Source organism: Heteronotia binoei, chromosome 9 (genome assembly GCF_032191835.1).
Source record: "Heteronotia binoei isolate CCM8104 ecotype False Entrance Well chromosome 9, APGP_CSIRO_Hbin_v1, whole genome shotgun sequence".
Lineage (NCBI taxonomy): Eukaryota > Metazoa > Chordata > Lepidosauria > Squamata > Gekkonidae > Heteronotia > Heteronotia binoei.
In genome coordinates, this window is record NC_083231.1 from 60,362,008 (window position 1) to 60,389,738 (window position 27,731).

A 27,731-nucleotide genomic window follows, 5' to 3' on the forward strand; every position below is an offset into this window, starting at 1 on the left:
ACCTCTCTCAATTCCGCAGGCGCTGCAAAACCAAGTTATTTTGGCAGGCCTTTGGCACTTAAACCAGGAGAGGACTGCCACCCTACACTACTGAGAAAGTGGAATCACTACGGGTTCACTGTTAGTAAAGGATGATCCTGCATAGGTTGTTGCTTAACAGCACCATAAGATATTTTAAAATGTTTTAACTGTATTTACAGTTTGAAGTTTTGAAGTTTTAAACTGTTTAATTGTATTTATTGTTTGAAGTTTTGAACTGACTGTTAGCTGCCCTGAGTCCACTTGCGGAGAGGGCTGGATATAAATTAAAGGTAATAATAATAATAATAATTGCTTTCTTTTTTTCCTCCATTGAAAACAATGAAGGATGGGGGCACCTTCCTTGGAAACTATATACATGTACTGGTTCTGCTGGGTGCTCTCTACAACAAAAAATAATTATGGGATCACAGTTAAGATACACTACAAGGAATACAAAATAAAACTGTGATGTAAGGGCTACCATACTTTTACTTATGAATTTCACAATGATAGACAGTAAAAACAATGTTCAACAGACCTCATTGTTGAATAGTCATAAAGCACGTAATTAACTAATAATAGCGGAAGCGTTTTGTGTTGCCACTTCTTCATTATTATTGTTGTCTTCTTATTAAGCTGTATGTAGTGAAGGAGTATGCCAGTACATTTTTTAAAAACTTGTGCAAAGGCTTCCATTTCATTGCTGGCCAAAACACCCTCCATGAAGGAACCACCTTAAAAATACAGATAACAATGCTCTGATAAAATTTATTATTACACTAATATGGTGCATTTAAAAGACCCTGGGATGAATTCAGAATTTTATCCCCAGATTATTCACTTCATTGTTTCATTATTTACAGGGAGCATATACTCATAAGACTCACCCATTGTTGCAATTTACTTTTTAATTTTCTATGTGGAGCTGCCAATCATTTTATTTTTATCTGGAATAAAGCCATCAATTCTAAAGTTGACATAATGCTCTCAAAATGTAGGCAATGCAGCAATGAGACCTCATGAAGGAAAATAATTATGACTTTCTTATAAGCCAGTCTTCATTTCAAGCAGGAACAAAGCCTCTTCATCTTATTGATGGGTAGTCTCTACATGCACTGTCTGTGCTGTGCTTGCACCCCCCCTCAACTATGGACCCCTCATAAAAGGGGGGCATTGTTGAACTGGCATCACCACAGTGGCACTGGTTCTGCTGGGCTTGGAAAAATCTGCCCCCCTTCAGTTTTTACTGCAGAGACTATCTGGCTTGTTATCAGTCCTTGTTGTTTTGCTCTTGGTCCCATAGGGCATAGTAGAGGATAAAAGAATTCAGAATTTTCAAAAAACCCCAAATCTAAATACAATACCAGTATTGGAATTTGGGTTTTTAAAAGGAATCTTGAATTTTGGGGAATCCAATGTAGCCAAATCTGATAAATCCGAGAGGGGTTGTTTTATGTGTGTGCATAGTACCTCTAAAGCAGATAAATAGGCTTTGAAGAGTTTGTCTTTTATTTAGAAAGCAAATGTCACTTCAGCCCAAAATGCCTTGTCATCTTTATGATCCTGCTTCTGTTTGTTTCAGTTTATGTGCTCTGAACTATTAGGTGACACAGTCTCTTCCCCAAAAAGCACATTTTTTCTGCTGGGCATGATATGGCTTAGAAAAACCGAGATCAAGGAAAGCTTCTGCCCTGATATTTCATCAGGCTAGTTTGAATGTCCACTTGTAAATCTAAATGCTTTTCCGTGGATCTTGTTTTAAGCATACTGATGCCACATGACATAAACCTGAAGGATTTCTGTAGCATTTACCCTCCAGCTGATCATTTTAATGTTGGAGGGGCTGAAGGAGTGGTGAGGCTATGGAGACCATTTCAAAGAAACCTTTTCTTTTATTATTGCATTTCATGAGCCTGGAACTGGAGAATTTGGAGAAAGTAAGTGTGACTGCTTTAAGAAGTTTCTACTTTTATTGGGATTAAATAATTTATTTACATATATGCTGTGACACTCTTTGTGCTGGGAGAAAAATGCAATTAATTAAGTGGCCCTCTAACAATGTACTCTAATGGAGCACTTGTACCACTTTTCCCAGGGACAGCAGTATTAAAACATGTTACTAATGGCCTTAGTCATAGAACTTACCTACAGTCTCTTAAGTAGTTAGCTTCCTACAATGTGTCTCTGCTAAGAAAAATGTTATGCATCTATTGTGTGTGAACTTTGAACAGTACATTCATTTTTTGGAAATGTTATAGGGCTGCTTTTGTTCTTGCTGTATGCAATCTGAAATGGCACTATATGAATCTCTCTCATGTTGAAGGTTTGTCATTAATAATATTGTTATTGGGAGGTTTCATGACACTTCAAGCACCCTCAAATTAACATTAAGCATGAGCTTGCATTGTTCCTTCTCAAACACTACAGTAATATGATCTGTTGGGGCATCTCTTGAGTAGTTTTGTAATGTAATGGCTGAAAAATTAATGCTTGTCATGGCTTGTGTAATGTCCTTCATGTCTAATATACCCTTTAAAACATAATGTATCATTTTTTCAGGTAAATTGATTTATTTGTATTTAAATTGTAAGCTGTGTTTGTCTGCCTTTAGGGCCCCTAAAACAGCTTACAACAAAATAATAAACAACTTCAAATCATATTATGGTAAATGTTAATTAACAGAATGTAATACTAAAAGTCAATATGTTTAAAAAGAATGGCAACATCTTAAGATGAGCAGACTACAGGATCATTGGGCTTGGAAAAGAAATGTTTTAACCTCATGTCTACAAATTTCAGTAGAGTGGGCCTGACAAATGAGTTCCATTGCACTGGTGCCACACTGAAAAAAACCAGTTCTTAGTGGAAGATGGCATCACCTGATGCTGAGCATTCCCTAAAGTAGCCTAGACTCAGGTTGGTTGGAGTATTAAAAGTCACTTAGAATTTAGCCTGAAAACTATTGGTAAACTGTATAGATGATTTTAAAATGGTGTTACATATGACCTGATAACAACTCCGGATAGTAAAAAGGAGCATTCTGCACTAGTTGTTTCTGAACTGTCTTCAAGGGAAGCCCCATTTATGGTGCATCATATTTATCAGTGTTCAGAAATATAGTGCTCAACTGCTTTGCCTTCCAAAAGGGTTGCTGTTGGTGAATCAGCAGGAGCTGAAGGAACTTTCAAGCTGTGAATTTGCAACCTGGGGGGGGGGGGAGTATGATCCCATTAAGATGAGACATGTCTCCTAGATTCGGATGTCAAATGAAAAAGTGCCATGTTCTTTTTATATTTATTTATTATTTTCAATTTATAGTCCACCCTTTACCAAATGGGCTCTGGGCGGATAACAACAGTCAATAATACAAGGTTAAAATCAGATACATATAATAAAACAATATACAATCTAAAAGCAATATAACCGTTCTAAAAACAAACTCCAATTCTGCAGTTGGTGGTATCAGTTGCCTCCACTCCTTCCATACATCCCCCAGCTGGTACAAGATACATGGGTCAGCAGAGTTATATCATCAGGGTCCCTGCAGCAGGGAGGCCACAGAATAACAAAATGTCCACCACCTTAGTTGAATGCCTGGTGGAACAGCTGTGTCTTGCAGGCCCTGTGGAACTGCAACAGTCCCCGCAGGGCCCTAATCTCCAATGGGAGCTTGTTCCACCAGGTAGGGGCCGGGACAGAGAATGCTAAGTGAACTTCTTTTGGGCCAGGGATTATAGAGGTTTAATGTGATGTTATTTACGGAGACGATGCCATGAAAAGCTTCAGCTGCCATTTCAACATATGAGGACTTTGTTGTAGGGACTGGACCCTTTTCTGCAGACTTGTTGGCAACCATATATATGGATCCATTAGGGGCTGTATGCCATCAGCATCTCCGATCTGTTGAATTACGCTTCAGTTTATTCATCCCCATCTAATCCATTACTGCCTTCAGGCAGGCATTCATGGAAGATGTACCTTGTTGCATATGATGCCAACAAGAGAGAAAAAGATATCAGAATGTCATCATCATACTAGAGACACACCACATTCCAAATCTTCAAATCTCCTCATCCAGCAGTTTTATGAAGATGTTCAACAGCATAGGAGATATAAAAAGCACCTGCAGAAGCCTGCAGGATAGTTCCCACAGCAATGAGATACAGTCTCCTAGCACTGCTTTCTGGAAGCCACAGTGTAGGAACAGAGCCACTGCAAAGAAGTAGCCTAATCGACCAACCCATATAAATGGTTCAGACCACAGCTGTTAAAAGCTGCTAAATGTTGTAATGATCTGACCTGTCTTTTTGAAAGAATGCTAATGTTTGATGTATTTATTTTCACTCTTAAAAGAAGAGGGAAATTGATTAAACAAGTTTGTTTTCAAATTCCAGAATTTGAAAAAAAATTGTACCAAACATTGTAGGCTTATTTATCCCCTTCTTGTGTTAATTCTGGTGTTTTGAATGCATGCAACTGGCATTTGTCTTTGGATTTACAAAAAAAAAACCCTCTAGATCTTCAGACTGAATTATTTAAACTCCCACAACACATGCACTTTTGCTTTTCAAGCATGAGTTATAATTTAATTAAAAACTTCTGGTGCATTGCTAGCTATTTAAATATTTAAATGTTCCATGGATCGCTTTCGATTATCTGCTCACATGAAATTCCTGAAGATGTCAGATTTTTAAGATTCCCAAAGTTACACTTGGAATTGTCTGTTGATGCAAAGGGGACTGTGATAATTACATACATCCATTAGTATCAGCAGAGGAGAAAAACTTTGGGGAGGCTTAATGGGCATGTCTCAGTGACAGCTAGCAAAGAACATTTGGCATGATTAAGGATAGATTTGAATGTACTTGAAAATATACTCTCATTATGGACACCCAGTGGAAGTTGCACTACAAATGTTAAATTCCCCAGAAGAAGAGTTACGTGGCAGAGAAGCTTTGAAATCCACTGTGGCCGTCATCCAAATTATTCTCTTCTCTTTATGTCTTTCCGCTGTCAGATTCATTTTGTGATGCCCAACTTGGCTCCCTGGGTACGTTGAAAAGAGGCAACCTGTTGATTTTTTTCTCCTCATGTGTTTCAGATTGTCCGAAGATACATCAAGGAATGGCTCGAGAGGAAGAAGCCTCCGTTTGGTGCTATCAGCAGCTGTGTGCTGCTGATGATCATCTACACAACATTCTGTGATACTTTCTCCAATCCAAATATTGATCTTGATAAGTTTAGCCTGATTATCATAGTTTTCATAAGTAAGTACCAATGTGTTTTTAATCATCCATTTTAATTGCTTAGGCCTGAGCTAAGGAAGTGATGTGCTTCTGGGCAAGAGGTTTGGTTTCATCGTGTCTTTCCACTGTAATACCATGGATTGAATCCAATCAGTTGCTTTGTTCAATCTCATTCAGTTCTCCTATTTGCCACTTTTGGTTATGCAGGTCTCAGAATCCCTAACATAGCCTATTAGGGTTATCAGGCGTGATGACCCTTTTTCACTATTGGAAATGCTGGTTGGATCCAACCCTGTGAGTCACCCTATGTCATGTACAATGGAAAGTCCTGCCTTAGTAACACAGTAAAAATAAAATTTGGTACTTGAAATGTATTTTAGAAATTTGAAATAGTTAGCACTTTATTTTCTTATGCTAAAACTAAAATTCAGTAGATAAATCCTCAACACAATAAGATATTAAGATGTGTGTTCCTTTTAGAAAGTATATATTCTTTGAAGAACAATTCTACTTATTCTTCCTACATGATTTGTTGTGCTAATGCTCAGCTAGATTTGTGCGTTTAAAATATTTCTATCCCGCCCCTCAATCACAGTTGGTTCTCAGTTGACAAAGAAAGTGAAAAATATAAAACACAGTAAAAAAAAAGTTTGTAAAAATAACCAGAATATGAACACATCAAATCTAGCAATGGACCCCTCAAAAATAAGTCTTAATTCAGCATTGAAAACCAACAAAAATCTAATAAATAAATAAAATTATGAAGTGTCAGAATGAAGGGCAGAAAAGCAACTTTAAAATGCGGTAAAAAGCAGCCATAGCCAAATTCCTTTCAACTGTGGTGGCTCGTTGTATGGTTGTTTAGAACCAATAGATTGATGGAACAATAATTTTATCATCATCAAAAACACCATGAATCAGAAAAGTTAGTGAATAACAAAAAAAACCACAAGAAAAGAAGGTAAAGCAAATAACAAAAATCACAGAAACCAGGAGAACCTGGGAAAAACAGCCTCTGGAAATATATGTGTTTCATACTGTGAGCCACCATTTAGTAATGTCTTAGCTTTCATGGTCAACATATAAAGGAGTAAAGGACAATCTTAACAACTCTGAACTATTAGAAAAGACCCTGAAGAATGATGGCCTGATGGTAGGAAATACTGGCCAAGTCTTGCAGTGGGTACATAATCACATCATTCCAGATCCAGAGGAGACAGCTACCAATTAACACATTAATCCAATATTCTTAGTAATAACGCTTAAACCACACTTCTGGAGCTCTGAGAAGACAGAGTCACAACATCTGCATTGTGCATCAATATCTTGTGTTTGTACTATTGCAGTTACCATCTTCAATGGGGCCAGACTGCCAAAATGTATTGTAGACCTTCCTTTCAGTGGCTTCCTCCTAAGAAGAATCCAAGCATACAAATGAAGGGACAAATTGGGAAACCAATTTTGATCTGTGTATGTGGAGGGGTGAGGGCAAATATTCTTCTGTGACCTTTTCAGCTTAAAGCCTACACTGGTTCATATGGCAAAAAATATATAAATCCTGTTGGGCTCGTTAATCTTTCATCCCTAACCAGTGAACAGTAAAGCTGAATACAGTACTCCACATAAAGCCTGCTGGGTGACCTTGGGCCAGTCACAGTTCTCTCAGAGCTCTTTCAGCCCCACCTACCTCACAAGGGTGTTTGTTGTTGGGAGAGGAAGGGAAGGCAATTGCAAGCTGTTCTGAGACCCCTTCAGCTAGGGAAGGATATAAAACGAACTCCTCTTCTTAATCAGCTTTGAAATGGCATCTTATCTCTGTGGACAATGCAGATCTAATGATCTCAAGGCTTTCACAACTTTTAATATCAAGTGTCTCAGTTTTCCACTAGTGAACTATTTGTGAAACAGCTTTAAGTGAAAGAGTTGCATGTTAAAATGTCTGCTGCTTCTGGGGTGACGTCTTCTGAATTTTGCTGAGAAGAAATAGGTGGATGAAATATCAATAAAAGTAGATTTGTGGCAATTTTTCCTGTATTTGATTTTTATTCCTGGAAGCAGAAAAGAAAAAAAAAAGTTAACTATGAAAATTAGAGCTGATGGATGATGAGCAAATAGTGATGGGAAAGGCTTCTGCTGGAGACCCTGGAGAGCCACTGCCAATCTTAGACAAGATTGATTTTGATGGACTGAAGGTCTGATTCAGTATAAGGCAGCTACATATATTCAACAGGAGGAGCCATGGCTCAGTGGTAGAGTATCTGCAGAAAGCGGAAGGTCACAGATTACATTCCCAACATCTTATGATTCTTCATTGTTTCCTGTAATATGAAAGGAGGTACAAGCCCTTCATGCTTATGACATGGAATTTTCAGGGAGAGAGGGGAAATGTGAACCAGAACAATACCTCTGCTATTGTGCAGGTGAAGCAATCCCAGCCCGCCCTAATCCTTCTTTGCCAGTTCAGTGGCTTACAAGGAAGACTCTAAGCAGGAGTGTCGAACTCATTTGTCATGGGAGCTGGATTTGACATAAATACGACTTTGTCAGGCCAGGCTACGTGTGTCATAAAATGTAATGCCAGGTAGTGGAGAAGTAAACTTCATAAAAGGCACAGACAAACACAAAGATATTTGTTATTTAAAATGCAAACATGCTTAAAACATTAACACTCTTGCAGTGATTTGTTTATTTAACAGTCTTTGATAACTAACACACGTGCTCTGAATTATTGCATCAAAATCAGGTGCAGAGGAAAACCCACATAGGCAGACTGCAAACCCTTTCTCCAGCCTGGTCTCTTGGTCAATGCTCTGAGCCTCAAACAAAAGGGGAAACATGAAATGGCTGGGCATTGCAAACTCCTCTCCCCCCACCCACCTTCCATGTCTACTCAAAGTAGCAGGGCTCTCCAGGAGAGATTTATCAAATTATGCATGGAATGGAGATAGTTGCCAAAGACAAACTTTCCTCCCTCTCCCCAAATACTAGATAACTTGAGGGCATCTAATAAAGTCAGTTCAGGACAGACCAAAGGAAATAAATCTCACATAATTAATTGTTTCATAGATTAATAAAATTAGCAACAACCTGCAAAAAGTGCCATTTGGAAAGCCCCTCTGTGACAGACTGCATTTAACAACAGGTTTCCTAGTGCAGCAGTTTCAGAAATCTGGGAGGTGTAGAGTTAACTCTTCACTGGAAGGGAGAGCTTGAGTGACAGCCTTCTCTCCCCCCCCCCCCCCCGCATTTGGTTGGTCAGCACCAGTTGCGGAGATCTATACCTTTAGCAGACTTCAGAAACACCCTGCTGAAGCACTTGTCAGGAGAGCTAATCAGAAGGAGCCTGTTGCAAAATGAAATTGCTAATCCTCTGGCCACATGCACAGCAGAGGAAAAGTAAAAACAAGCCCTAGCAACATGTTGCAGCCAACAGACCACATGGCTCTAAACTTCAGCCTCCAAAACAGCCACCTCATTCTGGATCTTGCTCTGCCTTTTTTGAAGAATCTCATCTCCCTCCTTAGAAGTGAAATAAAACTTTCTTGGTTTTAAGGGATTAACTCTGACTTTGCTCACTCTGGTGTGCTCTTTCTCTCCCCCTTCTCTTTCTTCCCAAAGGAGAAGGAGCGGGGAGGAGACACAGCCAATGCAGGGAGCAGAAGCTTGGCTTTTTATCTCATTCCCACAGACAGACATCAAGTCTCAAAAAAAACGGCATGGCAGAAGAATGCCCCCTCCCTCTGAAGAAGTGTGTCTGCAGATGAAAGCTTATACCTAAAACAAAACTTTCTTGGTCGTAAATGTGCCATGGGACTGACTCCAACTCAGCTCTCTCTGTCGTACACTCCTTCCCCTCCCCTTCTTCCTACAGGAGGAGGGGGGAGGAGACTCAGCCACTGGAGGGAAGGGAGGTGTGGCTGTGCACCTGAGGAGCCCTGGGAAAGCAATATGTGATGCTGCAGCAGCCTCAGAGAAGAAAGCAGGATTCTGCTGCAGGAATGAGTCAGCTGCTCACAGGCTGGTAGGAACTTTACAGCCCACAGGCCATACATTTGACACCTCTGCTCTAAGTGGCATTCTATTTTTATCCTTTACAGATATTTAGGCCCTTGCTTTTAATTACCTTGTATACTTTGGGCACCTCACCCAAATGCAAAGGGATCTTCTTAGGTCTTCCTTGATATACCCAGACTGTCTTATGTGTACCTTCCATATCCCCAGCTAGTCCTCTTCCACCCACTAGGCCAAGTAATGTGTGTATTTTGGACACACAGAGACATGATTTTGGACATAAGTCATTAAGATAATTTCTTGTTTTGGACTGACCCCTGTAGGTGACATTGCATGAGCTTTCAAGCTTAGCAGAATTTAAAGCTACCACAATGAAGACAAATGCACTGCTTCCATATCACCTTTCTGACAGCTAAAAGGCACAGTTCCCCAGAACAAGTTCCCATTTAGTTTTATTTTCATGTAGTATTATTTAATTGTTATTAAGTAGATATTAAGAGTATTTTAATGAGTGCACCACACTAGTCCCAACTGTACAATGATGTCAATAGCCCCAATCTTTCCCCAAATTTACATATTAACACTTGAAAATACAACCAATGTCTGATATCCCTTTTTAATTAATTATCCTCGTATAGTCATATATAGTATGTACAAGAAGATAATTGCATGTTTGTGCTCTTTATTTCCTCCAGTTCCCTTTTTTCTTCTTCTTCTTCATGGTAATTTGTATTTACCTTGACATTTTTACTATGTATTAAATATAAACATATAATTTAGTCTGTTTTAAATCCAATTCATGCAGTTAATGAAATTTTAACCCCCATTCACTACCAAATTTTCTGAGAACGAACAATCTTGTAGCACTGTTGATCCTCTGTATGGATTGTGAGAGCCACTTCTAATTCTTATGTAATTTCCCCCAACTGTATGTGTGTGAAGTGCAATCTGACATACAGCGACCCTATGAATTAATGACCTCTAAAACATCCTGTCATTAACAGCCGTGCACAGGTCTTACAAACTGAGGGACGTCATTTTCTTTACTGAGTCAATCCATCCCATGTTCAGTCTTCCTCTTTTCCTGATGCCTGCAACTTTTCCTAGCATTATTTTTTTCCAGTGACTCTTGTCTTCTCATAATGTGACCAAAGTACAATAAAGTCAGTTTAGTCATTTTAGCTTCTAGGGAGAGTTCAGGTTTGATTTGGTGTAGAACCCACTTTATTTGCCTTTTCAGCAGTACAAAGTATCCATAAAACCCTCCTCCAACACCACATTTGAAATGAATCAACTTTCTTCTTGTCAGCTTTCTTCATCGTCTAGCTTTCCTTCTGATTTCTTGGTTGCAGTCTCCCTTTTGGTTGATAATGGAGCCAAGGAATAGGAAATCTTTAACAATTTCAATTCTTCATTGTCAAGCTTAAAGTTGTGTAATTCTGAGTAGTCATTATTTTTTCTTCTTGATGTTTAGCAGTAATCCACTTCAGCATTCTGATTTAACCTTCATTGGAAGTTGTTTCAAGTCTTCACTATTTTCTGCCAGTAATGTGGTGTCATCTGCATATCTCATATGGTTAATGCTCCTTCCACCAGTTTTCACTCCACCTTAATCTAAATCTAAACCAGCTTTCCGTATGATATGTTCTGCATATAAATTGAACATATAGGGAGATAAAATGCATCTTCATCCGTTGCCCTTGCCAACTAGCATTCTGTTTCTCTATATTCTGTCCTAACAGTAGCCTCTTGCCCAAAATATAAGCTGTGCATCAAAACATTCAGATGTTATGGCACAACCATTGCTTTTAAAACCAACCATAACTTTTCATGATCCACACAATCAAAAGCTTAGTGTAATCTATGAAACACAAGCTCATTTCCCACTCCTCACAAGAGAATATCAGCATTTTATTTGCATTTAATTTCATTTATTCAGTTTATAATGTATCAGAGGTATGACAATTGTTTTGTACTATGATTATGTTGTTAGGAAGGTCAGCTGCCTAATTTGTTTCTTGCCTCAGAAACATAGGTACACATTTGTGTCATTCTTGATTCATTACAAAATAAATACTTTATTCCTTATTGAGAAATGGATAAAATACATATTGGTAGGTGCCTTCATACGTTGCACACTAAATTAATGCTTTTCAAACTAACTTTTCTTTCAGTATTTTCGATTCAGTTGGGCTTCATGCTGTTAACATTCTTCTTTTCTACAAGGTATGTAACCACAGTAGAAGTGATCTATGTAACTGAACAGGTATAGGGGAGCAAAGTATGTTGTGGGGGGAGGGGGATAGTCCATTCTGTGGTTTAGATGGAGTTTTCAAAATTTGTGCCTGGTAGTTAATTGCAGTTTCCACAGACACTGAAGCTTGCAAAAAGCAACAGTTGTGATTTTGCAGAAGATCTCTTGCACTACTTCTCCTTGGTAAGATCAGCAGAAGTTTTCTTTATCTGGCTCCAGGTCTCATCACCTGCGATAACAACTGTGAGAAAGAGTCAGAACAGTGAAAAAAGTAGTTGTCATGCTACTGGAAAAGAGTTCAGTAAATGTCAGGAAGTAAAATTATTTATTTATTTACTGATTTCATTTATATTCCCCCTTTTGCCTCAATGGGAACCCGAAGGGGCTTATATAGAGTATATATTGAGTTATATAGGTAGATTAGTGTGTGACTGGCCTGTTAGGGGTTACTTAAAATCTCAGCTGCCTCCCCCAAATCTGAATGTTTCCAAAGATTTGCGCATTGCCTGGGGGCACATAGGGCCGCCCATTAAGAATCACTGATCTTACTGTAGCATTCTACAATGCAATCTTTTAAAAACATCTTAAATATTTTATGATGAAATTAATGTATGATATCCTTAGGAAAATTTACAGCTAAACTGACATGACACATTGACCCCTCCCCCAAAGTTATTTGCCAGCTCCTTTAAGTTCTTGTTCATATGCAGACCATAATTTAAAATTCCCAGTGGCTGACCTAACAGAATGCATCATAAACTGCTTCTGGTATTGTGCTCTTGCCTATTGTATTCTAACTCTGTGATTATTCTATATGATTATGGAACAACCTCCCCAGGGATGCCTACACACCCTCACACACCCCACTTTCAGTTTTAAGGAGCCAGCAGAAGATGGTTTTATTTAGGATTGCATTTGATTAAAATGGTCCTAAAATAAGATTTTACGTTTTAGTTTTATGTGTGTTTTTCCCCTGTGATTTGTGTATTTTATTGTAAGCTGCTTTGAGCTTTATATGGAATAAAGGCAGCTAATAAATGTTTTAAATAAACTAAACAAATAATTATAACAGAATTGCAGTATGTTTTGTTGATTCTGATCTTACTATCGTATATCAACACAACAAAAAAAACCCCAACAAATATTTATATTAATGTCAACACTTATTTGTATTTGAGGATATTTACTGTTTAGAAGATTAGAGACTTTTTAAAAAACTCACCATTGGACTGGTTCTGAAGTTTTTCTCCGACACTCCGTTTCCTTTGGACCTTTCTAAGTCTTGCATGTGTCCATGACCGTACTGAAAAGCATCGTTGTGCTTTGCACTGTGCCTGGATGCCTGTGCAAATATTCCTGTATATGTGGGAGCCAGAAGAAGTGCAACCAGTGTATATGGTGCGGCTCCAGCTCTCCCTTTCATTTCTCTACCCAGTTTTGATGACCCTGATGCTGCCAGGTCACTCAACTACTGCTTAGATGGGGTTTGCAAACCGTTGCTGCCAGGCAGCGTTCCAAAAGATAATGTTGCAGCTGGGCTCCATGGTGTTACAGGCATTACTCAATGTACCTTTTAGAACTCAGTTTAAAAAAAAAAAAGTGGCTTTATTCGAATGTTTTACATTTGTAAAACTGAGCTGGGATAAAGTCATGCTGCATGAAGATATGTTTCAAACTTCCAAATAAGAATTCGTTCAGGAAAGACTGCCACAAATGAGAAACAATGCCATAGGAAAGAAGAATCAAAACCTGCTGAGCATATGCGAGTGGAATTGTTTGTTATGAACGATGATGAAAGTGACTAAAACAAACTTGGGGAATCCATAAAGCAGTAAATTTTATTAGTAAGCCAACATTTGGTAGAAGAGACTTTGAATGTTGTTTGTGTCTTTTCTAGGCAGAACTCTGGTTTCACACCAGCAGACACAGTGGCCATTATTTTCTGCTCTACTCACAAATCTCTGACTTTGGGTAAGTCCTTGCAAGCAACTGAGTTGACTTTTTGAATGTTATCACTGCTCCACATTAGTTCACTTTGTTAGGAAAGTGGTCTCCTGTTTTTTCTCTTATCATTTCAGCAGTATGACAAGATGTACTATAAAAGCATTGCATTAATATTAGTACATTCATGAGAACACTTTTGCAGTGGTGAGTAAATGTTTTCTACGCGGAAGACAACACAGCCTCCTCCTTCGGGAATTGAATAATTGTATTGCAGTGCCATTAATCTGTTCCTTCCTTACAGAAAACGATCTGATTTTTTTTGTTTTTGATGTTCTGTTTCTCTATTCTAATATTGATAAAGTTTGTGGTTCATTTTGGATTATGTTCTGAGTTATTACAGCACAGTCAAACTGCAGAATTATTATAGCTCAAATCTGTACTGCACAGAGCATTTACAATATAAAGAAACAGATCAATGAAGACAGCAGTGTTTTATCAAATATCAGAGTATTTATCCTAAGAAGTCTCTGGACTCTGTGTTTATTCATTTCAACTCAGTACTCAAAGATTGTTGACTTACTAGTCACTCAAAGTTCTCTTGCAATAACAGTTCAGGTAGATACTTCCAATAAATTATTTAAGGTATGGTTATACTTTGGATGAAAGGGCAGTGCTGAATGTTGCTGTTTTGTGTTCCTGTGACTTATGTAGCAGGCAGAAAATGGGGAGCTTATATGCTTCCAGGTACATGTTAGAAAAATCACAGTGGTCATAATTCAGAACTGCTGTTGTACACAGAATTACATGTACCCATACACACAGTATATATGGAAGATTCTGTAGGAAGAATAGAACATATGGATGTATAGGTGCTCTGGAGGTTAAATATGCTGATGCAAGATCTGGCTTCCATGCTGATTTACTTGGAGGCAGAAGTAGCCAAGAGAATGGCATTGATGTGCCTTGTGTTCACCATTTTGCTTGCTAGCTTATTTAGGAATCATGTTTATAACCCATACTTCCTCCAAGGACCTTTCATCCTTCATGGAAACCTTGTGCTTTAGCCAGTGAAGGATGATTTAGCCAAGGCTATATTGTGAACTATAGGGCCAAAATAGGCGTTTCTCCACATCACAGTTAGCACTCTGGATTCCACCTAGAACTTTCATGGGTCATTGTGCTAACCCCAGTGGGAGATTTCTAATCCCCTATAAACTTTTCTTGTGGGTTTTGGGTCTGCTGTGGTAATGCTTGTGCCTGCAAACATACTAGGCAGGGTGCAAACCATTGTGATTTCAGCTTGTGTTATCTGTATTGGAAATGTAGCAAAGTAGGAATAAGCACAAACTGAACCAAGAAGCAAAATTCATTATGAATTTTGCCCTGTTTGTTGTTCATGAGCAAACGTTCATGAAAGTTTTAATAGATGCTAAAGAAAGAGGAGGATTCCAATTACCAGATTTAAGATTATATCATGAAGCAGTTTGTTTAGTGTGGATAAAAGATTGGGTGACGCTGTTGAATAAAAAACTTTTAGCATTGGAAGGTCATGGAAATAAATTCAGCTGGCACGCTTATATGTATTATGGGAAGAAAAAGATGGATAGTTTTTTCTCTCACCATTATATAAGAAATAATTTGTTGAATACATGGATGAAGTATAAGAAATATGGTGATGAAAGAAAACCATTATGGATAGTGCCAGCAGAAGTGATAAAAATAACAGCTGAGACAGGTGAGGAAAAATGGCTGTCATACAATCAACTATTAAAAATACAAAGTGGCAAAATAGAATTGAAAACTGCTGTGGAGTTGAATAACAAATACGATTGGTTTCAAATGCAACAAATAAAGACTTTGGTGGAAAACGATATTAAAACTGAAGGAATAAGACGAGAGCAAACAGAAATGGAAAAAGTTCTGCTTGGAGATAATGAAAAATTAATTTCAAAAACTTATAAGTTACTTTTAAAATGGTCTACAGAAGATGAAGTAGTGAAATCTCAAATGATTAAATGGGCAATAAATGTAAATAAAGAAATACAGATGGATACATGGGAATATTTATGGAAGAACTCTATGAAACTTTCAACATATCAGAGTATTAAAGAGAACTGTTTTAAAATGATGTATAGATGGTATATGACTCCTAATAAATTGGGAAAGATGAATAACAAGATGCCAGACAGATGTTGGAAATGTAAAAAACATGAAGGTTCTTTCTACCATATGTGGCGGACTTGTGAAAGAGCGAAAAAGTATTGGCAAATGATCCAACAAGAAATTTCTAGGATCTTGGGATATGAATTCAAGAAAGCTGCAGAGACTTTTCTGTTGGGATTACAAATGGAAAAATTTCCAAAAGAAGATAACTATAATTTGGTACTTGCTTTCAGCTGCTAGGACACTATATGTGCAGTTATGGAAGCAAGAAAAAATACCAGAAAAATGGGATTGGATTGTAAAAGTTATGACATGGACTGAGATGGACAAATTAACAAGAACTTTAAGAGACTATGATTTAGAAAATTTTAAAGGGAGTGGAAAAAATTTAGAAGTTATGTAGAAGACGAGTGGAAAGTAAAAGGACATTGGACAATTTTTAATAATGATTAAACTTTAAAAGAAAGAAGAATATTAATTTTAGTTCTTAGGAATTAAAGGTACCTTTTAATGTTAGTATTTTGAGTAAATAACACTGGCGGGGGTCAAGTAACGGGAGGGGTGATTAGAAAGAAGCATATGGGATAGATGAAAAGAAGTTATTAATGGAAATTGTTACCATATGTTATCAATAAAATTGTTTAAAACATGAGCAAACGTTCATGATGGATCTACTATCACAAGCTTCCACAAACTTTTAAAGCAGTCTGTGGTGCTTCATGCCAATTTGTGAATGGAGCAGAAACTTTAAAGGGACTGCAGAAAGCAATCCAGAAAAGGAGCAGAGCCAGTAGGGAGCAGTCTCCACACCAGTCAGCAGATTTGGGCTCTCCCAAGGGACACTGAACCCCTGTTTGCTGGCCGTGGCTCTCCCCAGCCAGCAAAAAGGAAGGGGTGAGGTACCCCCTGGGAGACACTTCACCCCTTCCTTTCTGATGACTGGGGAAAGCTGTGGCCTCCAAAAAGGGGTGAAATGTGCTCTGGGAGGCACTTTATCCCCATATTTAACCCTCTGGTTTTGCTCCCTACATCTTCAAAGCAGTGAGGAGCAAAACCAGAAGGTTAAATGGCTCAGTTTAGCTCCCCCCAGCTTCAAAGTGGCAAAGAGCTAAAACAGAGGTTTAAATGGCTCCCAGCGATATAAACCCTCCCAGTCTGCTCCCTGCCCCTTAGAAGCAGTAGGGAGCAGAACTGGAGCCATTTAAACCCCTGCTTTCTATTCCCTGCCCCTTTTGCAGGGAACAGAAAGCAGGAGTTGAAACTTTCAATGGTTCATGAACTTGTACAAACTGGTTTGGCTCATAAACTGGCATATTTGGTTCATTTAGGTTTGTGGTTTGGTTCATGGTTTGAACCAAACTGTAAAAATGTGCCCATCCCTAATAGCTAAGTAATTGTCTAGGTGGTGATTCTGAGCCTCTGGCAATGCTACAGTTGTGGTGAAAATTTGAATAACTCTGCATAGGATTGCAGTATCCGGGTATGTATCCTAAGTGTTTTCTGGACTGGACCAACAAATATAGCTTTCTATCAACACTGTCCAGTTTTCAGGGTTTGAGAGTAGCATTAATGTGAGGGGACAACTCATTCTCTCATGTAGGCACTGTGCACAGTCCTGCATGTATGATGACACTTCTCATTCCCAGCCTCTGTGAAGTCCCATAGGATATTTTGTCACTGCAGTTACAACTTAAACATGTTCTGGCCAACTAGATCTGCACTGCTTACTAGGGCTACTTCAGCTGCAGTCATGCAGGTCTCTGTCTTCACCACAGTTAAACTGCTCCATAGAATTCAGTTCTCACTTATTGATACATAGTAGGTTTAAGACCCTTGCTACTCAAAGGTAGGGCTTTTCCCTCAGTGTGCTGTAAAATTGTGAGACTGGAAATCCATCCCACATAAAATGCAACTGCTGCTATTCCCTCCTGTTTTTTGAGATAATAGTTTAAATATTTTCTCACATATTCTTAGTCTTGTAGTTTACTTTTGAGTTTGAATTATTATGTCTGGGCAGCTGGCTTTATTTGTTATCTGTACTGCTGTGGCTTCTTGGTTTCTGCTGATTTTTAAAAAATGATTCTTTTGTTTTTGCATTCTCCTTGATTGCTGAGTATTGATTGTGTGTGGAATGTTGTAGATGTTTAGTAGTTATAGTGATGAGTATATGTTGATGATATTTTAAAATCCTAGTATAATTGAGATTTTACTGTGGTGTAAGCTGCTTTGAGATAGCGTTATTCCCCAAAGGATATACATATTTTAAATGAATTAAAGGTAGGCTCAAGTCTGTTCCATTTCTCCAATTGCTTGGAGAAATGACTATATATAGAAATAATTACATTTTCCTTGATACTTTCAGGGCAGCACTGTCAGTTTTTAGGTCCATAGAATGAACCAAAGGACAGTCTTTCCCCCTTTATTTGTGTATAAAAGAGTTTTTGTGTTTAACTCTGCATAGATCTATTCATTCTGACAGACAGACTGCTCTGTATCAGAAAATGCATACAATTTTCCCCTTGAAACATGGACATGGTAGTATTCTTCTGTAGCCTCTCTTAAGTAGAAAAAAATATACTTATTCTTCATAGTCATGAGATTCAGCTTCCTTTTTCTTCCTTTCTGCATTTAATTCTTTATAAATTTAGTTATCCGTAAATTATCTAGATGAGGGGTGAGCAAAAAAAAATCATTTCCCCCCATTTGGGTCTGTTGGACCCAAAATATTGGTATTCCTAATAATGATATTTTTAATTAGCAAATCTAATCTTTTCTGGGTTTTCTTGTTTATTGACAATATTCCTGAATATTCCCAAATACCAATATTGGTTTTGTATTGGGATTCAGGTAAATATTCAGGAAATTTGAATTTATGACTCCATTATACCCTATGGAGACAGTGCATAATGGAGAAGGAATTTAAAGTTTAAATGCTTGCTAAAGTTTAAATGCTTGCCAGGTCATGTTGCTGCAGGAGACTTGGGAGATGGTGGTGGCTCAGATGTTGGGGTGTTGGAGAATGACTTGGAGGGGGAGGACAGCTTAGTAGTGGTGGTAGCCCTGGGCCTCCAGGACAGGTGGGGCCATAAGGAAAAGGAGATGATGAGAGGCATTGGGAAAAGGGAGATTTGATGGAGGTTGCAGGGGTTGTGCCAATGGACTGCCCCTTGGTGGTGGTAGAGGGAGGCCAGGAGGTACAAGCAGTAAATGAACAGGGTCTCCAGCACTCTGGTATGGTACTTTTTCAGGGGGGGAAAGGTGAAAGGGAGGGGGGGGCTTGTTCTTTATGCCAGTTAGGAGGGTTGGGAAGTGGATCCCTGGATGTTAGAGAGGCTGCCCGGGGCACCTTTGGAATACTCAGTTGGGATTTCAGCAGCTTCGGAAGGCAGAGTTTGACCCAGAGGAAGGAATTGATCCACAAGAAAAAAGGGGTATAGGGGATTTGATGGAGATTACAGAATTTGGTGGTGGTAGAGGAAGGTCAAGAGGTGCAAGCAGTGAAAGAATGCGGTCTCCAGCACTCTGGAAAGGTGCTTTTGCAGGGAAGAGAAGGCAAAAAGGAGGCTTGCTTGCAGCAGCAACAAAGGGAGGGGGGTTAGAGAGGGTGCCTAGGGGCACATTTTGGATACTTAGTTGGGACTGCAGCACCCCAAGAAGGTGGGGTTTGACCCAGAGAAAGGAAGCAATTCATAAAGAGAAAGCAGTATGGGGGATTTGACGGTGGTTACAGAAGTTGTGCTTGAGTCAATTCAGCAGAGATATAAAGTTTACATCCCTGACTCACCGAATCAATTCAGCCTTCTAGCTGCGCCCTAATAAATGCCAAATAATATCAGCTTTTATTCAGGCATTGCTATATCTCTGATCTGTATTTGGCTGAATAAATACTCTGTATTCGGCCGAATAAATAGGAGAGCCAGTTTGGTGTAGTGGTTAAGTGTGCGGACTCTTATCTGGGAGAACCGGGTTTGATTCCCCACTCCTCCACTTGCACCTGCTAGCATGGCCTTGGGTCAGCCATAGCTCTGGCAGAGGTTGTCCTTGAAAGGGCAGCTGCTGTGAGAGCCCTCTCCAGCCCCACCCACCTCACAGGGTGTCTGTTGTGGGGGAGGAAGGTAAAGGAGATTGTGAGCCACTCTGAGACTCTTCGGAGTGGAGGGCGGGATATAAATCCAATATCTTCTTCTTCATCTTCTTCTACTCAAAAAATACCAATAAGGTATTTTCAGGTATTTATTCAACTCAGTATATACCAAGTGTACACCCCTAAACTAGACCTAATGATTTACCATTAAAACACAAACTATTTTGCTGCTTGGTATAATGCTATACTGTTTGCAATGTGTTCATTATAGCAGCTGGTGGGGGGGACTATACCCTTCACTACTTTCATATAATTTTCTTCAAGCTATTTACACATACAAAAAGCGGAAATAAATAGGAGCAATAGATGATTGCTTGGAATACTATATTTCCATCTCTAGATGCAATATGAATATATTACTATTGATTACTTACTGTGAATGTAATGCAGTTTTCACAGGTTGTGGCCCTCTCTGAGAGAGATTATAGTATACTCCACTATGATTTCTGTTGAACTTGATTTGATTTACTTAACACTGAACAATTAGGGGGGAGGAACATGATAAATTTGTTGAGAATTCTGCCAAGATTGTGGATAACCATTCTCCTCCTAGTTTTAAGAACTGGTTAGATTTTCATAACTCTGAAAGCTGCTTGCTAACTGTAAAGCTAGAGCCTGATTTATAAAGAGTACTAGGAATAAAGCCCATTGTGAGAATAAATACAACAGCCTCTAGAAAGTGGCTTTGGGTGAGTGCCCTGGCCTTGGGCACTCAGTGTCAATTTGCTGTGGTGTCGTAGCATGGTGATGATCACACAGATGCTGAAGCTCAGCGTTCCTTTTGTCCATAGTGCATTGTTGCTGCCTTTTCCTGTTGTATTTAGCCTTGTAATGTTTAGCATTAGCGTGTGCTTGTAACGTGATCTGGGGATTTTTGGTCTGGCATACTTGGGTTATGTTTTCTATAGGGAAGGGGGAGGAAATGGAAAGCTGAAGTCAAAAGGGTAGATAAAGATAGACTGATGGCTGGTTGGGAAGGAGATAGGGTTGCCAATTCCAGGGTGGGAAATTCCTGGAGATTTGAGGGGTGCAGCCTGGAGACCATGGGGTTTGAGGAGGGGTGGAACCTCAGATAGGTATAATATCGTATTATATTCAGCTGAGGCATCTCCCCTCCCCAAACTCTGGCTTCCTTAAACTATCACAGAATCTCCAGGAATTTCCCAACCTGGAGCTGGCCTCAATGAGTTCTCCTTTGAAGGCTAAAATAGGCCTCCTTTTACTGACAGAACCAAGCTTGACTGCCTAGCAGCTTCCCCAGTGGCCCAATCCTCATCTCTCCTGGGGCTGAAGGGTGAAGTTGCTCTTTAAGTGACATGCAGCTCTGCCAAAGTGAGGGTAGGTGAGTCATCATCAGCATAGTTTGGTTTTTATATCTATAGGATTAATACAGCAGCATACCATTCCATAATCAGGGTAAACAGTGATATTTTAAAAAGAAAAACATTCTGCAAGAGTGCCAGAAGAATGGTGTAGAAATGAATGTTTGAATGAAACCAAAGCTAACATGGGAATAAAATGGTAACACAAATATTTTCCCCATATTAACTACTCACCATTTAGAACAGGTTTTGAGTTCAGTGGCATCTTTAAGACCAACACAGATTTAATCAAGGTATAAAAGTTCATACTTTGAATAAACTTTTGTTGATCTTAAAGGTACAACTGGCCTCAAAATCTGTTCTACTTCTTCAGACCAACATGGCTGCAGTGCTCACCTGGATCTATGCTCACCATTTAGATACCATTATAAACTGTTTTCTACCATCCTGATTATACGTTCTTGTTTAATGCTCCGCATGGAGAAAACTCTGATTTGCCATTAGTGTCTAATGAGGCATCTGTTCCTACCATGGTTGCTAGAATACATTAGCTTGAGGACTGCTTTTACATGAAATCAATGATAGGTTTTTATTATTTTAAATACTAGTTTATTTGATTTCCAGATTTTATCAAAAGCATGTTACCTTGACCAAATATACTTAATAACTTAACCAATCTTACATCTTCCCTCATATAATTTTCTTCAGTTGTGTTGACTCAGGCAGCACACTTACTTTGACATGAGACCCATTTTCCCAAGAAAACATGCATAGGCTTGGGCTGCTGTTGTGCTTTTCTGGGGGTTTGTGTCTGTTCTGAGTCACAAAAGGAAAGTACTCTGAACCAAGGGCCTTCATATAACAAAAAATAGTTTTGATTGTAAGAATTCATCCAAATGAGTTCATGACAATTATACCTGCTTTCAGAGGGGCTGTTTTCTGTGAATTTGGGTTTATTATCTGTGTTTCAGGGATGCTTGTGTTAAATGGCAAGCGGTAATTGTGTAATAGCCAATAGGCTTAATTCACATACTAATTTCCATCAGAAGAATGTAATTTGAAGATGATGATTTTTTAATTTGTTTACTTAATTTGTCATCCACCTTTTTTGTTGAAACTCAAGGTGGATTACAGAGTTTTAAAAGTCAATGCAATAAAGACAGTATAGGAATAATGATCCAATAAATTGGATTGCATAATTACAGAATGATGGACAGAGAGTATAATACTTCCAATAAAGAATGTAGTATAAAGGAGGAAGAAATGAAAGCTGCATAACAGTTTCACAGAATTAGAGCTTTATTATCCATCAGACCTGCAAAAAAAACAGTTCGGGCAGGGGATCACCCCCACCCCCAAAACGTTCAGTGCCTCTGTTTTGACAATTCCTAGAGCTACTGCTATTGCTTACAGGTAGTTCACAGTGGTGCCACCCCCACCATGTCCCTATCCTCAACCATCCTGCTGGTTACCAGGCTCAGCCTGCCAACTTTACTACCCATATAGCTAGTACCCTCCTTATCAAATTCCATTTTTGCCCTTCATGGGGTTGACCCTAACCCTAAAGTTGTAAACACATAAAAAGATCTCTCAGACTTTCTGTTGCTGGCCACATTGCAGAGAAATGGATGGACAGATTCACATGTACTCTGTACTTTCTGCATCCAATCAACATTCCTACAACTTGTCATGTTGTTCTAAAATATCCCTGAAATGTAGCACAGGGCAGACTCCTGCAGTTTAGTAGTAGGGACAGTAAAAACCTGGTGAGCAAGTACGAATGGACTGGGGCCTCTGGCAACTTTGCTATGATGTTTGTTATTTAAAGCCAATATGTTCTTGAATAATAATTCACTGTGTCTAATAATAATAATGTGCTCCCAAGGCCAAATTTTTTCCCCCTGTGAAATCAATGAGGCTTTTTTCCTGTTATCTTCATAGAGAATAACAACTTGTCTGTTACAGTGTTCTGCTGTTGTCTACCTGAGCAGGCACAGAAGATGCAAGCAAGCTCCCATTTAACACTCATGTTTGAATGTTTAAGGGCAACAGTGAACTTCAGGGGCCGCCTTTTTAAGTCCGCCGTTGAGGATGGTTTTTATCTGGCTTCAAAACTCCAGTGCCAGTAAGCAAACAAGAGCACTTAGGGGCTTCCTGGAACAAAAGCTGTTTTGCTTGGAGCTTAAACTGATTTTTCACATTCTGGCATGTGAAGCCTCCACAGGGTGCCGTGTGTCTAATCCCTGGGGATTGGCACATATAGCACCAACAGAGGGAGGAGGAAAGATGACAGCTTTGAAGCTTTAGAAGTGGTAATCAGAAAAGCACAAGAAGGCACTTCTTGGAAGGCGCCTGTCCCACAACGTATTATGAAACCAGCTAATTCCCACATGTGGCACGCTCAGGGGGCTGTCTGCCACTTCCTAGACTTGGATCCATGGAGCGTCTCTCACTCAATGTCGAGACAAGTGTGGTTCCCTCCCATATGTTGGCCTTTGGTCTATAGACCAAACAGTTGATATACCTGCATTTCTTCAAGGATCAAGACACGTGGGTAGAATTTGTAAGGATCGGTGAATGTCTTTCCGACTCTGCCTGACAAATATTTTATTTATTATCACCCATTTTGATCAGTGGCATTCATAGACAGACATAGAACTTATTCAGTGGGATTTAAAAACAATACAAGAATGCATAATTTTCTGTCTGTGACCTTATTTTTATTTGTATTCCATTAACTAGGTAATTAGGGATATATACTCTCAGTAGTGAAGATAAATGTGGTACCTGAGCATTCCCTTAGGCATTTTTGCTCTCATTTTGTTCCTTCTTTCCCTCCCTCCATTTGCAACATACATGCACAGTACATGCAAGCACATGAAACGCAGACATTTGATTCATGGCTTTTATTAGTATATTTGCCATTGATTGATTAGTGCTTGGTATTAGTACTTCTTCTATTGATTGATTGCAGATGAAGTGACTATTTGACCTTTAATTATAAGCTTGGCTATTGAAAATGACATTGAGCTATGGCTTCACATAATCCATCTGGAAAGCCTGACATGATGTCATTCCCTGGAGTTAATTCTAGAGGAGAAGGGGGCCCTAGAGGAAGTGCCGCAGCTATCGGGATGGTTCACCTCGCACAAGACTGCAGGGGCTGTTCTTTGGACTTATGAACAGCCCCAGCCTATTGGCAGAGTTAATTGTATACATTATAGAGAAGGCATTGCCCACTACAAGTTATTTATTTGGGATTTATATGCCTAAGTTGCCAGTTAGCAAAGAGTGCAGCACATTCATCAACAAGTTTGGGTACCACAAAAATTCAGTTAAGCTCCTGCAGTGTTTGACCAAACAGCAGTTTATAAATACTGGCAATCAGCTTTTTAAAAAATATTATTCATTTAACTTTAAACCATTGAAATCAATGAAACATTGAAAGGCTTAACTTTGGCTAGTCTAGGCTCTCCATTTTTTTTTTTTAAGTTTAAAACAGCATTGTGGGGTTAAGTGTTATGTCTTTCAGGTTTCCTTATCTAAAGATAAGAGCTGCTATCTGCTATTGCTAAGCACAGGTGTGTATATCAAGTTCACATGGTCAGCAAATGCTCAGTAACTGGTGCAGTTTATAGAATCAGGAATTGATAACAGGCTGTCTTTATCATCTCCTTGGTGTGATAGTTTTTGCCTCTAGAGTTCTAAAACTGATGGTATCTTGTTTGTGTTTGATTGTGACATCATCATCATTATTATTGTGTGTGTGTGTGTGTGTGTGTTTTTAAGCATGCTGATTTTTTCCAGGTGAGATGACAAGTCCTTAATGAATAAAAATACTTAACAAATGGTAGTTCCAAAGTTGGATTAAGGAATTTCTCTGTATAAATACTCAAATAAGGCTGTTTGCCTTAACAGTCCATTAGAGGAAAATAATAAGTGCTGGTGATGTAATACATTTTACTAGGACCAGCTAAAACATCACAAACAAATCAACAGTTTTTTAGTCTTTTCTTCAAGCTAGGTGTTCAGTTAAAGGGGGGCAGAGAAAGATGTTTCAGAGCATGAAGACAATGCCTTGAATCTTCAATTTGTAATGGTCTAAATGAAGAAGAATAATTGCAGATTTATACCCCGCCCTTCTCTCTGAATCAGACACTCAGAGCAGCTTACAATCTCCTATTTCTTCTCCCCCCACAACAGACACCCTGTGAGGTGCGTGGGGCTGAGAGGGCTCTCACAGCAGCTGCCCTTTCAAGGACAACCTCTGCCAGAACTGTGGCTGACTCAAGGCCATTCCAGCAGCTGCAAGTGGAGGAATGGGGAATCAAACCCAGTTCTCCCAGATAAGAGTTTGCACACTTCACCACTACACCAAACTGGCTCTCCAAATTGTGCTCCATTAAAAAATATAAACACTAGAAGTATCTTGGATCTCTCACCCTGTAGCTCTTGGGGCATCTTGAAATGTTTGTACCTAGCAGGGCTGTTACTTACATTGTGTGACACCCAGGGCTTTTTTGGTAGAACAAGCCCAGCAGGAACTCATCTGCATATTAGGCTACACACCCTGATATCACCATTGTTTTACATAGGAATTTTTGTAGAAAAAAACCAGCAGTAACTCCTTTGCATCTTAGGCCACACCCCCTGCTGCCAAGCCAGCTGGAACTGCATTCCTGTGCGTTCCTGCTCAGAAAAAGCCCTGGTGACACCTTCTTTATTCCATTTTAAAATAATAAGAAAATTTTATCTGTGGAGGGCTGTTTTCTTTCCCTGAAACTTCTTTTTCTTTGCTCCCCTTCTCTCTCTCTCTCTCTGAAGTGTCCTGTGGAATTCAAAAAATTTCTCACTACCTGAAGCCATTTCATCTGAAGTGGTTAAAATTGTTGCATTACTGTTGCTCTTGGACAATCCCCTGCTAACCCCTCTTTTTTCCGTTGATCGTTATTGTCCGTCATGGCCCTCATTTGATGTTACTTAGCCATGTGCCAAAAATAAATTAGGTAAATGATTCAAAAAGCTTGATATTCTTTTTTCTGTTATGAAATCACATTAGTTTTAGCTTGTCAATTTCTGTTGTGTGATTCTGCCTGTTTCCAGCAATTCTAAAGAGACTCCCACTTTTTAATTGCTGCATTAGTTTACTTGTTTGTTGTCTAATGGCAAACAGGAAAAGGAAAGGAGCTCATAATCTCAGAAGCACATTCATATGCAGTCTTGCCCTGGCTGTGCAATCAATCCAAGCAGTTGCTTAGGCTACAGTGTCTTTTAGGGGTAGCCATGATGCAGCATGTGATTACTGAGCAATGCTCTGATCCTTTGCAGTCACACACACAATTCAGGGACCTTCACTCCTGGCTCCCTGGCTTTTGGTTCTGATCCTTGTAGTTCTTTCCAAACAATTAATTTGACTCTGGGAACACCAGCCCCAATGTGCCTTCAGACTGTGTATTTGCTACCCAACTAGATTAATCCTCTTTATAATTCCATTATAGCTGCAGCAACAGTGTGAAAACCCATAACATAAACTGGAAAACTTCTATTCGTATCTGCAAAGCAAAGAAAAACAGCATTATGGGAGATGGGAAATGTAGTTAATTTAGAAGGGTGGGTTGTGTGCCCTGGTTTTCCAAAATGAGCATATGGGATGATGCCTTTTAATTGGGCACATGAGCTTTGCATTTGACCTGGAATGCGGGCTTTCTGAATAAACCTTTGATGTGGGCAGGAAAGCCAGCACCAGAGTGCTTCCCTGATGCTCTCACTTCATCTCTGCAGTCTGCCTATAGTAGGTTTTGAATTAATATTTAGAAAGCTTGCCTCCAGCAGTACTAAAATGTGCATCAGAGAACAACAGTTGTTTACTGTGTTTGAACTGAAGAATCTCACCCTGGAGATCAGATTCGCTTGAAGTTTACATCTCTCAATCTCAACTTGCAGAAAGGGATCGATGAATAACAATTGTCATTTCAGAGTTGCACCTCTCCAATTATTTATTTGCTTCTGTGTCTTCCCAGATGTACCCTTAATTGGATCAGACACTAAAAACCAGATTGCAGGTTTTCAGTGACAGCAGCAAGTTTGCACCTCTTTATAAATCTCTGCTTCTCTCGCTCTCTTTAAAAATCTAGTATTCAGATGTAAAGGGATAACACAAGAGACATTCCCACCCGCTCCCTCACCAGAAGTGCAGTTAAAGTTAATTTATCTTCTTTTTAAAAATTGTGAATTATACCTAACAGATTGTTGATGGGTCATCCATGGAGAGATCTAAGCTTATCCACAAGATCCCTTTATCCTAAGCTCACTTAGGCTACAGATGTCTATTTGACACAGTCACAAGCATTGAAGGTAATGTTTGAGAACGCCCAATCAGCCTAAATAGTTCTGTGCACCTTTCTGAATAGAGTTTTCACATAAAGGTCTAGCTGCTTCTAACAAGTAGAAGGGGTAGGGTTTTAAAAAGCACATTTTTTAAAGGTTCTCTTAGGCTGTTACAAAACTTATGACAAGGCATAGAACTTCACCACCATGCAGAATGCTACAGCTGCTCTTATTGTTAAAATAGACTGTGGGATGGTGGTTAGATTGCTGGACTAGGATCTGAGAGGCACAGTTTCAAG

The 27,731-nt window shown here is 39.2% G+C and overlaps 1 protein-coding gene across 3 annotated transcripts in view; it reads left to right on the plus strand.

The window, feature by feature from the left end:
• Positions 1-27,731, plus strand: part of SLC10A7 (solute carrier family 10 member 7) — a 194,858-nt gene that overhangs the window by 151,745 nt on the left and 15,382 nt on the right. For all 3 annotated transcript variants that reach the window (XM_060246676.1, XM_060246678.1, XM_060246677.1), the window contains 3 exons: positions 5,123-5,288; positions 11,453-11,504; positions 13,430-13,503. In XM_060246676.1, the coding sequence (XP_060102659.1) occupies positions 5,123-5,288; positions 11,453-11,504; positions 13,430-13,503 (292 nt within the window). The remainder of the gene's footprint in view (positions 1-5,122; positions 5,289-11,452; positions 11,505-13,429; positions 13,504-27,731) is intronic.